Below are 15,887 nucleotides of genomic sequence, written 5' to 3' on the forward strand. Positions count from 1 at the left end.
TCGGCGGCAAATTCAAAAGTGAAACACACAGTATAGATACAGCATACTGTAATCTTACAGATTACAGTACTGTATCAAATAACTACACATCCCCTTTGTCCCTAGTGGTCTGCCCAGTGTCCTGCATGCAGTTTTATATATATAAAACTGTTCTTTCTGCCTGGAAACTGGAGATTGTCCATAGCAACCAAAACTGTCTCTTTACATCAAAAGTGGTTTTAGACCAGCTAGAAAAAAGCAATAACAAATTATAATCACTTGCAGAATTGAGCGATAGTGATTTATGGGGAGATCCGTCATCAAACACTAAAAGTAATAAAAGCTAAAATTCTGGAACTGAGCAAATTTCAGTGTTTTTGATTTGATTACATTATTAAATAATTTGTATTATTATTATATTATTATGTGTTTTAATTATTTATAGTTATTTATTATATTATAATTTTTTATTTCGTTTTTCAAACTTTATCATACCCGGGATGTCTACTAGACTCTTGTTTGGACAGATTTAAGTGAACTATTCCTAAGAATTACAGGCCTACAATATAAAACGCCAAATTTCTGTGCAAAATAATGGTACCGCTTTCAGCACCTAAAATCTGAAATAATCATACCGCCAGGGAGGTTAAAACTGGAAAGTGCAAAATCGGGTGTAGCTGTGCATGGTAGCCAATCATCTTCTAACTTCAGATTGTGCAATTAAGTGTTGACAAAAAACCTGGAAGCTATTTGATTTATTTGCAGAGCTGCACCAGATTTTTGCACTTTCCAGTCTTAGTAAATCGACCCCCAAGTCAGCACACACCCATCCCAGAGTGTGACCTGTGCAGCCTACACCCATCCCAGAGTGTGACTACATATCAAAATATAACAAATGAGTGTCTGATGAGAATTAATAAATCACTTTGAGGCATATGTATAATGCAATAAATAACTGATTCATTGATTTGTCACCACGTTTTCAACATTGCATGCTGCAGCATTCACTGCATTTAGAGAAAACAATAAATACTGGGCACCCTCCCGTGTTTTAACCTAAATCTGAACAGAGCTGGGGGGGGGGCAAACTTGCCTGGGGACTTATGGCCAACATACTTACATACTTTTGAATTTGCCATCCTCCAGCCATCTTATCCGATTCTTCTTCCATGCCACATATTCCTTTCCAGCCATTTGGTGAGCAGTGATGATGTAACTCTTATGCATACATGCTGGGGTTGCATTATCACATTTAAAACTGTACACTGCACCACATGTACCTTAAAAAAAAACTACTACTAAAAAACAAACAAAAAAAACCCTCTCTATTATTGCTGCGTAGTGCCATTTTAATGCTCCAATTCATACACAGTGTTCTGATGTTGAAGGTCTGAATGTTATAGTAATTATTCCAGACACCATAGAATCAGATGAGGGTAGAATAATGATGTGCATTACGCCTAGCTCCATGCCAATGATCCAGAGATGATCCAAAGATTCAGAGATGCAGGTACACTTATACCTTCTGCAGGGGGTCTATCATTAGAAAAACCCTCATGGACTCTTATGAACCTAGCAATTGGAGTGGAGCACAAGGAGTGGAAGTGTGCCTGCATCACAATATGGAGGGTGCAAATCTGAACTCAATGACAATTAGTATAATGCATAGTTGCCAACATTGCAAAAAAAATATGTGGGACACTTTTTTGGCTGTAGGCGGAGCCGTACAATAATTAGGGGGCGGGGCATTAATTTGTAGACATGGCTTAGCAAAAAAAAATATTACAGATGCCAAAAATGGGTGTGGCTTACGTGGAAAAGTGGGCGTGGCTTAAATGGGCGTGGCTCAAGAGGGTGTGGTTAGAGTCTGAGATGAATGAGGGATGGAGAGGGAAAGGGGGAGAAGGAAAGGGGGAGAGGGGGATGACGGGACAGCAGCCCCAGATCCTACACAATAGAAATATGTGTATTCTAGAAAGTTTAACAATCAGCAGATAAAGATACTCCAAACACCTGGTGTTAACGCTTCAATCATCCTGGCACCGTGGTTGTTATGGTGTCAGGATGATTGAAGCGCATTATTTCTATTATTACATTGTAATATAAAATTAAATCATTCAACTCACCATAATGCCGAATCAGTGGGATCCCTGAGCATGTCACTAGCCACGTCGTCTGCCACCAGCAGAGTCTGTCCTTGCATCAGGTGCCCCCAGCAGAGTCTGTCCTTGCATCAGGTGCCCCCGGCAGAGTCTGTCCTTGCATCAGGTGCCCCCGGCAGAGTCTGTATAGACCCCCTCAGTGCAGACCCCCCTCCATCAGTGCAGACCCCTTCAGTGCAGACCCCTTCAGTGCAGACCCCCTCCATCAGTGCAGACCCCCTCCATCAGTGCAGACCCCCTCCATCAGTGCAGATCCCCTCCATCAGTGCAGACCCCCTCCATCAGTGTAGACCCCCTACATCAGTGCAGACCCCCCCTCTATTAGTGCAGACCCCCCCTCAGTGCAGCCCCCCTCTATTAGTGCAGACCCCCTCTATTAGTGCAGACCCCCCTCAGTGCAGCCCCCCCTCTATTAGTGCAGACCCCCCTCTATTAGTGCAGCCCCCCCTCTATTAGTGCAGCCCCCCCTCTATTAGTGCATACCCCGCTCAATTAACGCAGCCCCCCTCTATTAGTGCAGACCCCCCTCAGTGCAGCCCCCCCTCTATTAGTGCAGACCCCCCTCAATTAGAGCAGCCCCCCCTCAGTGCAGCCCCCCTCTATTAGTGCAGACCCCCTCTATTAGTGTAGACCCCCCCTCAATGCAGCCCCCCTCAATGTAGCCCCCCCTCAGTGCAGCCCCCCCCCTGCTCAGTGCAGGAGCGGCCGGTGTTCTGCCGAGAAAGTTCCCCTCAGCAAGTAAGGACCCTCTGTACTGCACAGGTGCATCGCTTGCGCAGTACGAGCTGGGGAACTTTTCGCAAGACACGGGGGCACCGTGTCTTCTGCTTCAGTGGAGAGGGGAGGGGCCGTGCAGCTAAAGAAGCCTATTCATTGGCTGCACGGATCGAGCCCCCTTCCTCTCTCCACTTACTCAACACTAGGGGGAAGATCGAGTGGCGGCGCCGGCCGCCATTTTGCTGGAGCCAGCTGCTCCAAAAATAAAAAAAACAACATTCCCGATTTTCCTTATGGAAATCCCGATTCGGGACAGCCTCCAATCGGGACGAGGGTCCCAAAATCGGGATTGTCCCGGGAAAATCGGGACTGTTGGCAACTATGTATAATGTTTGTGTGAGTTGTGAGACTATTCAGATGTTTTATCATGATCCTAGGACATTTGGCTACACCTCTTCTTATTGCAAATAAAAATATAATAGTTACGGTATTTATGACACTTATCATGTATCCTTTGTTATTGTTTTACTCTTAACAATAAAAAAACTTTAATATAATAGTTCTATATTATTGTAAATATTCTTAAATATTCCAACAATGTAGAAAGCATGTTTATTCATCCAGCATGTAAGTACTTTTACTTACCTATTTTTTTTCCTATTTCCACAGGTCTCACAGAATTTGCGCCTCCTTGCAGTGGCCATGGTAACTTCAGTCTGGACTCCTGCGTGTGCAGCCAAGGCTGGGGAGGAGAGAACTGTTCAGAGCCTTTGTGCCCACTAGGCTGCTCAGGGAGGGGCACCTGTATAGAGGGCATATGTGTATGTGAGCCAGACTACACCGGCGAGTGGTGCACAGACCTGTTGTGTCCAGAGGAATGCAGCCCTCATGGGCACTGTCAAGATGGCCAATGCTTGTGCCAAGAGCCATATACGGGTATCAGCTGCAACGAACTCCGCTGCCCAGGTGACTGCTTGGGAAAAGGACGTTGTGCCAATGGAACCTGCGTATGCCAAGATGGCTATGCCGGAGAGGATTGCGGGCGCATGTGGTGTGTGAATGCCTGCAGTGGGAGAGGGCAGTGCCAGCATGGTGTCTGTGAGTGCGAGGAGGGGTACAGTGGGCAGGACTGTTCTGAAGGTAAGTGCATATAGTCCAAAAAACTGGACAATTAATTATCATTGTTTGATGCAGGGATGTATGATAAAATACTATGGATGTAAACAGTTTGCAACAAATGGAATTGCTCTGTATGACCATGATTGTACTTGGTTTGTACCTAGAGCCATCTGTTGTTAGAAGTTGGGGAGTGGCTGTAAAGTATGTTTTCATTATGGGGGGCTATGGCATAACCCATTGAAAACTATAATATGGCTTGTGTGCTCTTATTTTTAAGTATATACTGTATGAACTCTGCGTTGATAATAGTAATTGAAATAGATGGATGAACAGAACCCCCCCCCCCCCCCCGATAATAAATCATATAAATGAGGGCATGGAAAGGTAAGTAGCAGCCCTGGGGTTTAATTAAACTTCAGTCTTGGGTGCAATTATATTTTAAGATTCATATCATAATTATTATCTCATGGAAAAAAAAAAACAGTTCATTTTGTTTTTTTTGGATAGAAGGGCTTTAGAGCCTTTTTTTTTTTTTTTTTTGGAATAGAATCTATAAAAACGAGATTCCATTGCTAACAGCATAGTTATGCAAAATCATTACTTATGGCTGAGGCGAAGATGTTTAGATGTTTACAGAAATTCGCATAGGCTTATTTTGCAAAACTAATTTACATTTTTGCAATTACAAAAGATCTGAAACTAATAATCATTTTATATAAGCTTCAAAATTATACCTTTTTTAAACAATTATTATTTTGTTACATATAACCAAGCACAAAAAGCCACAGCCCAAAACATTAATGATAAAACACCAGTTCTTTAATTAAACTTCAAAACAGCAAAAATGTACTACGAGTTAGAGTTAGCGATTCCACTAAAAAATACATTCCACAATTGTGAGCGTCACCCCTGCCTGTTTACCTGAGGGATGCCTGGCATAGGGGATGGCACCACCTTAGTTTGCTAGGTAGAGCCCTACAACGTGTAGCAACTGTTAAAGTAAAAAACACCCCATATAACACTCCATAACTATGTAGTGCAAGGGCCTGCTTGATTGGATACAGAGTAATTGGCTAGATAGGTGTTTCCTCCTATTACCGTATATACTCGAGTATAAGTCATTCCGAGTATAAGTCGAGGCCCCTAATTTACCACAAAAAACTGGGAAAAATGTATTGACCCGAGTATAAGACGAGGGTGAGAAATGCAGAGGGTCAACAATGCCCATCTTCAGATGCCTGCCTCCCTGTGTCCTGTGCAGCCTACCTGTACCCTGTGCATGTGTCCTGTGTCCTGTACATGTGTGTCCTGTGTCCCTGTGTTCCTGTGTCCCTGTGTGCATGTGTCCTGTACATGTCCTGTGTGCATGCATCCTGTGTGAATGTGCAGCCTACCTGTGTCCTGTGCAGCCTCCCTGTGGCGATCTCCAGCCTCCCTGTGGCGATCTCCAGCCTCAAACGGCGGCCCGTGTGTGATGATAGTGTTCGGCGGCCATTCCACAGTTCAAAAGCCACGCCTCCTCCTCGTCTGTGATAGGCTGACCGCTGACTGCCTATCACGGACATTCTCTCATTCTCATACCACGGACGAGGATGAGAGAATGTCCGTGATAGGCTGTACACTGACAGCTGTTCAGCCTATCACAGACGAGCAGAAGGCACGGCTTTTGAATGCTGGAATAGCCGCCGAACACTATCATCACACGCCGGCCGCCGTCTGCCTGCATGATACGCTGATCATGCAGACAGACGGCGGTGACTCAAGTATAAGTCAAAGGGGACACTTTCAGCCCAAAAAAAAGGGCTGAGAAATTCGACTTGTACTCGAGTATATACGGTATATAAATTTGGTAGATGTAAAAGTGTTTGTACAATCATATTGTATAGTGTATGGTCACCTTTATACACCTAGAATTACTAGTTGCGCTTTAAGTGCCATTAATTGTTAACCGCACCCCAAACACAGAAGCAAACACACATTTTGCCATGTAAAAAACGAGTGGCAAATGCTGCAAAATACACAGTAAAATACATGCAACCCACAAAACACCAAAATGTCCCATAAGCCACATGTAGTGCAGCCAACTGAAATCAAAAGGTTGCCCTATGCGTGTCAAAGGAAAAAGGAGCCACAAAACGTGCGTTCCCACTATGATAGAAGTGAATGGGGCCTGAAAGTGAAATTGGTGCGTTCCCGCAAGAACAATGAGGCTCCATTCACATCGCTGTGTTTCCTTGCATTTCAGTAATGTCCTGCACCAAAAATCACAGCAAAAATGCACCACCGCTCCTCTCTAAAAAAAAAAGATGGGCTGCCCTGTGTGTAATGAGTGAAAATGCTCCAAAACGCCTCCCCCACATGTGGGAATGGGAGTTCCCGCTATGCAGAGATGGGAATGGGGCTTGACGGCTGTGTTTATGTCCACTCCTTCCTATGTACTTGTATAAAGATGCCCATACACTATGCAATCTGATTGTATGTTGTGTATTTAGTGAGAAGGGTGATCACTGATTGGTTGCATTTCATTTAAAAAATGTGCAGCTGGGAATGGGTGGGTAGGTAGAAGGGTGAATGATGTTGGGTGTGAGCTAATTAGGCCGGCTGGTCAACTCCTTCCTGTGTCATGACCTATGTCGGACCAGGAGCCAGGAAGTAAGGCAGAACTAATGGATATGTTTGGAAACATTGATGAGGACAAGTGAAGTAAGTGTCTGTAGAATTAATGGAAAGCTTTGATTATTTTGCAGAAAAAGTACATTAATGCTATATTGGTACATAGAGGGGGCTGGAATTTAGAAAACAAAAGCTGAACAAAGGTAAACTCAGCCTTTAAAGCCCTCAGAAATAATACCTTTGTAATCTAGTTTCTCAGTGTTTAATCTGGTCTGTATTTATTTTGTCTAAATGTCCTCTAAGTTAAAATGATATTGCCCAATCCACAACCAAATCTAGTAGCACCTGTGCTAGATATGTGTATTTCTTGTTGTGCTCTCTATAGGCATAAAAATATCACCTCTAAATGTAGGTCTTCAAGCCTTGTATGAAAGGTGTTCACTGAAAGACATAGTAGGGTGCTATTCAGCTGAATGGAAAGCACCTGCAGTATCAAAAGATTCTTCTGACTAAAGCCAGAGTTTACTCAGGATGTATTATTCATAAAAAATACAGCAGATTCTCATGCTGTTTACATCTGGGTTAGTAATAAATAGGAATTGAATGACTAATGGAGTATGGTAAAAAAGTAATCCATTACCGTACTTTTAAATACTTTTTAATCTGTAATGCCACTTGCTGGAGAAATTTGCACCACAAAAAGATACAAACATTCTCTACGGAATCATTGTATTTTATGTAATCACTGTCAATAACAGCGAAACAGGGGTTCTGATTTTACACAGAGGCACTGTAGGAGCTGAAGATAAGAACACCTTAAGGCTCGGTTCACACAGGGACGGCTTGTCAGGCGACCTAGTCGCCTGACAAGTCGCCTCCCGTTCTGTGCTATGGAACCGTTCTAAGGGGAGCGACGCAAGTCGCTCTGACTTAGAAAAAGGTTCCTGTACGACTTCGGGGGCGACTTGGGGCGACTTGCATAGACTTCTATACAGAAGTCGTTTTGCAAGTCGCCCGGGCAGTCGTGTGCAGGTCGCCTCGGTGAGGCGACCTGCAAGTCGTGCCGCCTCTGGTGTGAACCGAGGCTTAGGGAGTGGTTTTAGTCAAGGAAGGGAATTTCCACTGTTCTAGCAACATATCTATTAACAAATTATCAGAGGTTACCAGAACCCTAAGACCAGTCCCATGTTTCTCTCGAGGCATTCTGGATGACCTGTTGATCTTAGATAGAATTATAATTGAGCACCAAGGTTATATCATCATAAAAACCAACCTAAATCGAACTTCAGTTGTCTGGCACATTGGATATTAGGGCATGAAAGAGGCAAACTAATTTTGTAAGCAGAGATTAATGGAAGTTTCCTTCATTCCTGCACTTGGATTATACACTGTGCTCAACAGGAAAGTTCTGGATCTTGCCTGAAAATATGAGAAATGGTATGCTTTCTTTAGCACACCTATTGAAAGTCATTTTTCCTTAGCACTAGTTTACAGACAAATTATAAATTCCTCCAACCTCTATTTTTCCCCTAATTCTTGGGTGTCAAATAGCAAAGGATATAAAGGAAAAAAACAAGTCATGGATTTTCTCGTAACCCCAAGAACAAGAATTTCGAAAATGTCAAATTTTATTACAAAATGCAAAAAAATGTTTTATTACAACACATAATTAAATGCAGGACAACTTCCCTTCAATATGTAACATAATTCCCTATTCCGGATGGCTTGAGTCTCCTTAAAGGTGGTCTCCACCCCAAGATAGTGAACATAAGGCAATATGCATACAGCAACCCTCTACATGTTTTGCAGAGGTGACTGCTTCATCAGGGAGTATGTAATATCTAGAAAAAGACATAACATTACTCAAAAATACAGACACAAAGCAGAAAACATTTTGATATACAGATTGTTCAACCAGCAGGAAGACCAGAAAAAACAGAGTTGGAAGACAGGGTTTCCACGAAACCAAATGGCAATCACCCGGTTGAGTGGCACAGACCAAAGGGCCAAGCCTTTCCTGGGGTGAACGTGGGAGCCACAATAAATTAGAGGATGTTGTGTGATAGAGCTGTAAAACAAAATATTAACCATAATTGTAGCTTCCATGTTGATTCAATAAAGGGTACTATAAAACAAAATATTGACCATAATTGTAGCCTTCATGTTGAATCACTATCAAAATGCCAGTGCTTTGTATGTGTATTTTTTAAAATGGTGGGAGGATTCGCTGAAGCTGGAGTGTGCAAAATCGGGTGCAATTCTACATAGAAACAAATTAGCTTCCGTGTTTTATTGTCAAAACCTAATTGAACTAGCTGAAGTTAGAAGCTGATTGGCTACCATTCACAGCTGTACCAGATTCTGTGTGCATCAGTTTTAGTAACTCTCCCCCCAATGTGTTCTATCTCTAGATATTGCACACTCCCTGATGAAGCGATCACCACAGCAAAACATGTAGAGGGTTGCTGTATGCATATTTCCTATGTTCACAATCTTGGGGTGAAGTCCACCTTTAAGGAGAGTCAAGCTGTCCAGAATAGGGAATTATGTTACAAGCTAAAGTTGTGTTGCTTTTAATTATGTTTTGCATTGAAAACTTTTTTTAAATTTTGAAATACATTTTGGCATTATATAAATTGTTTGTTTCTTGTTCTTGGGGTATCGAGAATATCCATGGCTTGTTTCTTTCCCTTTACATCCAATGTAGAAGGATGTCGTACTCAGGTTACATTGTTTACTTGCTGGCACTTTATATGCAATGTATCTCAAATAACAAGTAAGATATTAAAGTGTTCTGCTAAACAAAAATAAACTTAGATAAATCAGTGATAGGTGAAAATTGATCTGTATACCACACATATATATAATGAAGAATTGAATAAAGTCCACAAAAAATTCCAATGTAAAGGTCCAATAAGACTGTAAAAAGTGCTTCTTTTTAAATTCCACAACAAAAGTGTCACCAACAGCCACCTTCACCCAAAGTGAGATAGGGGTGCTTGCTTACCAACTTTCCATGACCCCCTTTATTCAAGAGTAGTCATGTAACGCTTAGGTAGTCACTCTGAACCATCAATTAACTTCCCCAGAATGCTCTTTCACCACCTGGGATTCTACCAGTTAAACAAATATACCAAGGTCCCAAAAATGGTACTAATGCAAAGTAAGCAGAAAGATGCCTCTCAATAGTGTTAAAAAGACTTTAAAATAATTTTTAAGCAAGGATATACACTCACATTGACATAAAACAAATGTGCATGTAGCAAGCCCGCATGGACATTCACTTCCTATGACATGATGACATCCTTTTTTTATCAAATAACAAAGATCATTTTATTTAAGGTTTGCAAAATGTTACAGAGAACACTTATTTGTATATTTATAAAGCAAAGCTTCATTGAGGGCCTATTTATACTGCTGCACTTTAAAACACACGTTCTGATGCACTATAAAGCATGTGTCATGGTTTGCCATAATAAAAATAGCTATCTCAATGCTGCAGTGCAGTGGATTTTGAAAATATATGACGTCTGTTTTTTTGCGCATTTTAAGAGGCCCATCGTAACACATAAGAAGTCAATTGCTACACATCAAAATGCATAAAATTAGTTTTGATGCACTGGCAACAGGTATTACTATGCTTTGGTCAATGACTGTTAACTCCATCCACTTCAAATTCTAAATTCTCAACCGCAGTGAAAGTGTGCATCAACGTGCATCAAAACACATGCCAACTCACAAAGGAAATGAATGTTGATGCATGGGAACGCATCTACATAATGCTACGAAAAATGCACCTCTACAAACACACATATAAGTCTAAATGGGCCCTATATTTTTGTTATAAACACAAAGAAAAAAGAGTGAAAGTATTAGCTTGAGGAATATACGGCAAACTGGAAAATTGTGTTCATCAATTAACATGATATGTTCATATATATATATACTGTGTGTATATATATATATATTTTCCCTGTTATTTTTTTTACTGTTCAAATGTAGGGTAGTTATAATATTTTGTAATATTCAGAAAATACCTGTTGTGCAAAATCATAAGACATAAAAATATACCTTGTCCAATTTTAGTCAGAACTGAAGTGATAAGATTCATGTTTGGTGTTCAATATAATATGATCAAAATACACCCCTTCCTAACCAATGACAACACAAAGTTCCTAGTTCACTCCCCGGTCATCTCTCACCTCGACTACTGCAACTCCCTCCTCATTGACTTACCTTTACATAGGCTAGCCCCCCTTCAGTCCATTATAAATGCCCCTGCAAGGCTCATCAACCTTGCCAAACGTTCAGTGTCTGCTACCCCTCTCTGCCAATCCCTCCAATTGTTTCCACTCACCCAACAAATTAAATTTAAAATACTAACAACAACTTACAAAGCCATCCACAACTCAGCCCCCAGCAACATCACTAGCCTAGTCTCACCTCCTCCCATTGTCACCTCCAGGACTTTTCTCGAGCCTCTCCCATCCTATGGAAGTCCCTACCCCAATCTGTCCGATTATCTCCTATTCTGTTTACTTTTAAATGATCCCTGAAAACCCTCCTCTTCAGAAAAGACTATTCTGCCCACACCTAACAAGTATACTTTTATTTTCTCCATCAGCTCATCCCCCAAAGCTACTAACTTTTGTATCACTTGAGCCTTTCTCCTAGATTGTAAGCTCTAATGAGTAGAGCCCTCTGATTTCTCCTGTATGAATTGTATTGTAACTGCACTGTCTGCCCTCATGTTATAAAGTGCTGTTGGAACTATATAAATCCTGTATAATAATAATAATACTAATATATGCCCCACAGATGCTATTTGGATATAGCCATATTAGCCATAATCTCTGAACCTAAACAGTCAGATGTTGCAATGCATAGGATAATATGGGCCCAGTAGGCAATATGAGATAATTGGCTACTGACTTAGCATCCCCATCAGTATTATTATTATTGTTATTAATAATATTTTGTCTGTGTCTCGTTAGGAAGATTTCCTGTTCCCGTTTTGGTGACAATGTACCATGGGAGTGCAGGCTGCCCTGAAAAGAAAAAAAAAGTGTTTTTGTTGCTATTTTGTCCATGTTAGAGAGATTTACCATCACTTTCTGCTACTGGTGATAACATTTTTATTGGGACAGTCAGGGAGGGGAAATCTCCCAAATGAGGCTGCAGACAGTAGCAAAACTTAATAGGGGTTCTAATTGGTCCCTTCACCATCCAAAAACAAACATATCTTAGCTAGATATACACTTTAATACTGAATTCCTTCAGTTTACAACTCAAAATGTTCCACCTTGCTAACTTTAAAAGAGAAGCAGTTGGGCAATGTTCCCTTGGAAATTTTCTTTGCCTGTAAATACCTGAGGGTCATCCGTAGTGAACTGTCAATTATTTTAGATTGCACTAAAAACTTTAGGTGCTGTAAATGTTTAAAACTATACAGAACAAATAAAAACTTTTTATAATTCCAGCTAATTGCTGACCCTCTAACTACACTGTGTGGTTGATTTACTAAAGGCAAATAGACTGTGTACTTTGCAAGTGCAGTTGCTCTCTGCAAGGACATTTGATCCAGAGCTTAGTAAATGAGGTGAAGCTTCACTTTACAAACAATATCCAATCACATGCAAGCAAAATTAAAAAAAAACCAGCATTTTGCTTGCACATGATTGGGTGATAGAAGTAGAACTCAGTAGAGCCTCCCTTCAGTTACTAAGCTTTGGAGCTAATGCCCTTACAAATTTCACAGTCTATGTGCCTTTGGTAAATCAAGTCCTTTGATTCTATTAGTGTTATATTGTCCTTGGATAGTCCTAAGTATGGATACAGCTAGTTACTGGACAGCACAAGTATATTCCTACATATTCTGTTAGGGCCATTCTATAGCTGTAAACTGACTGAGATATTATGTAAAGTCACTATTTGGCCAAAAGTTTTTGAAGAGGAATTGGTGAAGGGTCTGTCTGGTGGGACATAAGGCAACAATGTCAGCAGATCAGTCCACCTGAGATCTAGTTTCTCCATAGTCATCCCGTATGTAGAACAATTAATGAGAAAATATCGATAACATGTAAAGTATTTGTAAGGGATCTGGCCAGCCCTTCCCACCAAGCTGGCCCAGGTCTGGCCCCACTTCTTTTCCAGATGGGATACAATCATACCTATCTTTTTGGAGAAACTCTGCCATATTGTGTCATTTATACTCCAGGCCTGAGCCCCACCTGCTTCCTGAAAAAAAGAATATTTACTCGAGATGCTTTTCAGACACTTTCCTGAGCACTTTGCAATCAGCTCCTCTTGCATGAGTCCTTTTTTGTAATGTACTGTCAAGACTAGGCCCAGAAAGCTCTTGCGCTCAAGTCTAAAGACCTGCTGAACAAAGATCAGGAGTAGCTGACTTGCTTCTGCCTCCTCCCTTGTGAGTCCCCCTAGCATGGATCTTCACTGAAGCCTCAGATCACTCCTGCCCCATTGTGCCCTCTCACATACATAGACCTACATATTGTTGGTTAGGGGGTGACCTGTTCTCATGCTACTTCTGCCTGGTGCGCCACCCACAGCTGGTATTAAAAGGGCACAGACACCACCCACTATACCACCAAAGGAGTGGCATCACTAAAAGGGCACTACACCTGCCGACATATATATCTGTTCAGTTGTATCTGACTCTTTATGATTTCCTGGGTCAGAGCTCTATCACCATGTCCTATACACTTGAAAGTCTTTTTAACAAAATTTACACTTTGTAAATTTTTTACTAGGTAGGTAACAGGACCTTTCCTCAAACCTCCACTATTGCTCAGGCTTGGGACCAGCATGCAGAATGTGATTATACATGTACATAGTCAATTTGCAAACATAAATCAGGGCCAATTTGGATGGGAGCCGATATTCTACCCGCGTATATTTGGAGTGTGGGAGGAAACCAGACTACCCAGAGGACACACACGGGAAAACAGGAAAAGCATGAAAACTCCATGCTGATAGTGTCCTGGCTGAGATTTAAACCAAGGGACCCAGTGCTCCAAGGCAAAAGTGCTAGCCACTGTGCTGCCCCATTTTATAGCATCTGATAAAGATTTGGAGAGGAGCATTTGGATTCTGGCCTGTGGCCTTAAAGTGACAGTGTCACTAAAAATACAGTGTAAGCGAAAGCAGTCTGTGAAAGTGCAATAATAATTGTAAGTAGTACCGAAAGGTGTGTCAGATTCCTACATCTCCCCAAGTGTGCGCTGTGGCTCCCCTTCTTTCTTGGTTGCCACATTAGTGTGTGCCTTTTGGGGCTGCGGAGGACTGTTTATTTTTGAATGTGTCAGATGCATGCTGTAAGGTGCACTGTGGAGTTAGTTGCAGGCTTCGAAAATGCCCTAAAATGTTAGGTGCTGAAGATTTCAGGAGTGGGTATAGCACTGCATGACAGCAAAGGTTGGATACAACAGAGTACGTATTGGTAAGGATTATCTTACCTTAACGGTCCGCCTTTAATTAATTCTTGGTTTTGTTTTTTTAGCTGCAGTGTCAGCATACTTACATTCAAAAAGAATACTGGTCAGTATTATAAAGATCAGGTAGTGAATAAAAATAGCCATAATGTGATTTAAATGGCTTAAAAGCTCAGAAAGCCAAATAATTTTATTATTTTAGCTATTCTTCCTGTAGCATATCAGTGTTTAATTACCCTGTAGTGAGCAAATTGGAGTTAATGAAGTCTGAATTTTATAGTCTCTTAGGGACATAACAGCTTAAATCATATACAAATGGTTATAAGCATAACCAAAAAAAATGTACACTGAAATGTAAATGTACACTACATTTACTGAAAATGTAGCTTCACACAATGAATGCAAAGACATAATGTTATTATCAGCCAACGGAAACCTCAACTTAAACAGATGTGAAGGCTATTATACTGACATCTTATTTTTGTTATTTGCCTCATCCTGAAACTTTGGCTTTATTACTTTGAATCTCTATCGTTAGAATAAGTATGCAGATATGTTCTTCTGACTTTGCTTTGATGATCTGCACACTTGCTCTAGGTCAGTGATTCATTAAATATGGGGCATAGGCAGGGGAAGTTCTAGACAAATATTTTTGAGAGTGTTGTAAGTGGGGGCTAATGTGGCAATTGGTAAATGGTAAAAAAAAATTGGGTGCGGCCAACAGCAGGAAGTGGCCAAAAGTGGGTGTTGCTTCACTGTGTATGGTTTGTTGTGTGCCACCTTTCTCTTTATGGTTGGACAAAATAGCCTGGGGGGTACACTGAACAAAGTGTGGGAGTAAAATAAGCTCCACTGGGACCAGCAAGTGTCAAAGCAAGCGATAATGCAGAAAAGTGCATCACAAGTTCTAGTCCATATAAACAAGGAATAAAGAGACCTGTTCAAATCTTGTATTGAAAACCACTTTAAACGAGAGACAATATTAAAGGGCATGAAAGGTATACTAGCCAAGAATTTCTCCCTATCAACAGTTGACTTCAAATGCATCGTAATTGGGTTACAGGAATTGATGTCGCTATAGTTCTGTCAATATTCCTCCTGAAGTAAACTGTTGATAGGGAGAACTTCTTGGCTAGTATATATGCTCATTCATATGCAGAGACTTGCAATTCTCTGCATTAAAAAACTTAGATCTCTGCAAGGGCACAGAAAAAAAAAAAAATTTACTAGCAGGTATTTTTATACTTGAACATAGCCTTTTGGTGAGCTGTGTCACAGAGCAGAAATCTGCAGCATGTCTGCATCCTGCATCACAGCTCAGTGTCTCCCTGCGTTTCTATGTATAGCAGCTGGCGGTACAGAACCTGGTGTGCAGCAGTTAGTATTTTTATTGCAGATAGACCAACATAAATGGTATGACAGGAGTAAAAAAAAATTGCCTAAGGAGTGAAGTTCTTCTTCCCCTAATTACTGACCTTCAGTAGATCCCATCTTAGAGTGGGAGCCTTATTTATGTGTGGCTGTGCCTATATGTCTGTCAGGACCTGGATCACCTGCTGGTGGCACTGTGCTTTCCAGAGAGAAGTTTGGAGTTCCAGTGTCCACCAGTGGGTGTCTCCAGCAGATCCCAGTAATCAGCTCCACCTGGTGCTGGCTGCTGGGAAAGTATTTAGTCCCTCTTCTGCTGTTTCACCTTGCTCCAGTGTTTTGCATGCTGCCAGACATTGCTAGCTGTTAACGTGTTCCTGCTCTTTGATCGTGCTCTCTGCCTAGTGCTTTTATCCTAAGCCCTGCTGCCTGGTTCCCAATCTCAGTTTTGGTTCCCCCTTCGTATGTTTCCTACACC

At 41.3% G+C, this 15,887-nt stretch overlaps 1 protein-coding gene across 3 annotated transcripts in view; it reads left to right on the forward strand.

The window, feature by feature from the left end:
* Window positions 1-15,887, forward strand: part of TNR (tenascin R) — a 932,265-nt gene that overhangs the window by 535,946 nt on the left and 380,432 nt on the right. For all 3 annotated transcript variants that reach the window (XM_073593414.1, XM_073593413.1, XM_073593415.1), the window contains one exon: window positions 3,528-3,998. In XM_073593414.1, the coding sequence (XP_073449515.1) occupies window positions 3,528-3,998 (471 nt within the window). The remainder of the gene's footprint in view (window positions 1-3,527; window positions 3,999-15,887) is intronic.

This window comes from Aquarana catesbeiana, linkage group LG07, assembly GCF_042186555.1.
Source record: "Aquarana catesbeiana isolate 2022-GZ linkage group LG07, ASM4218655v1, whole genome shotgun sequence".
Taxonomy (NCBI): Eukaryota; Metazoa; Chordata; class Amphibia; order Anura; family Ranidae; genus Aquarana; species Aquarana catesbeiana.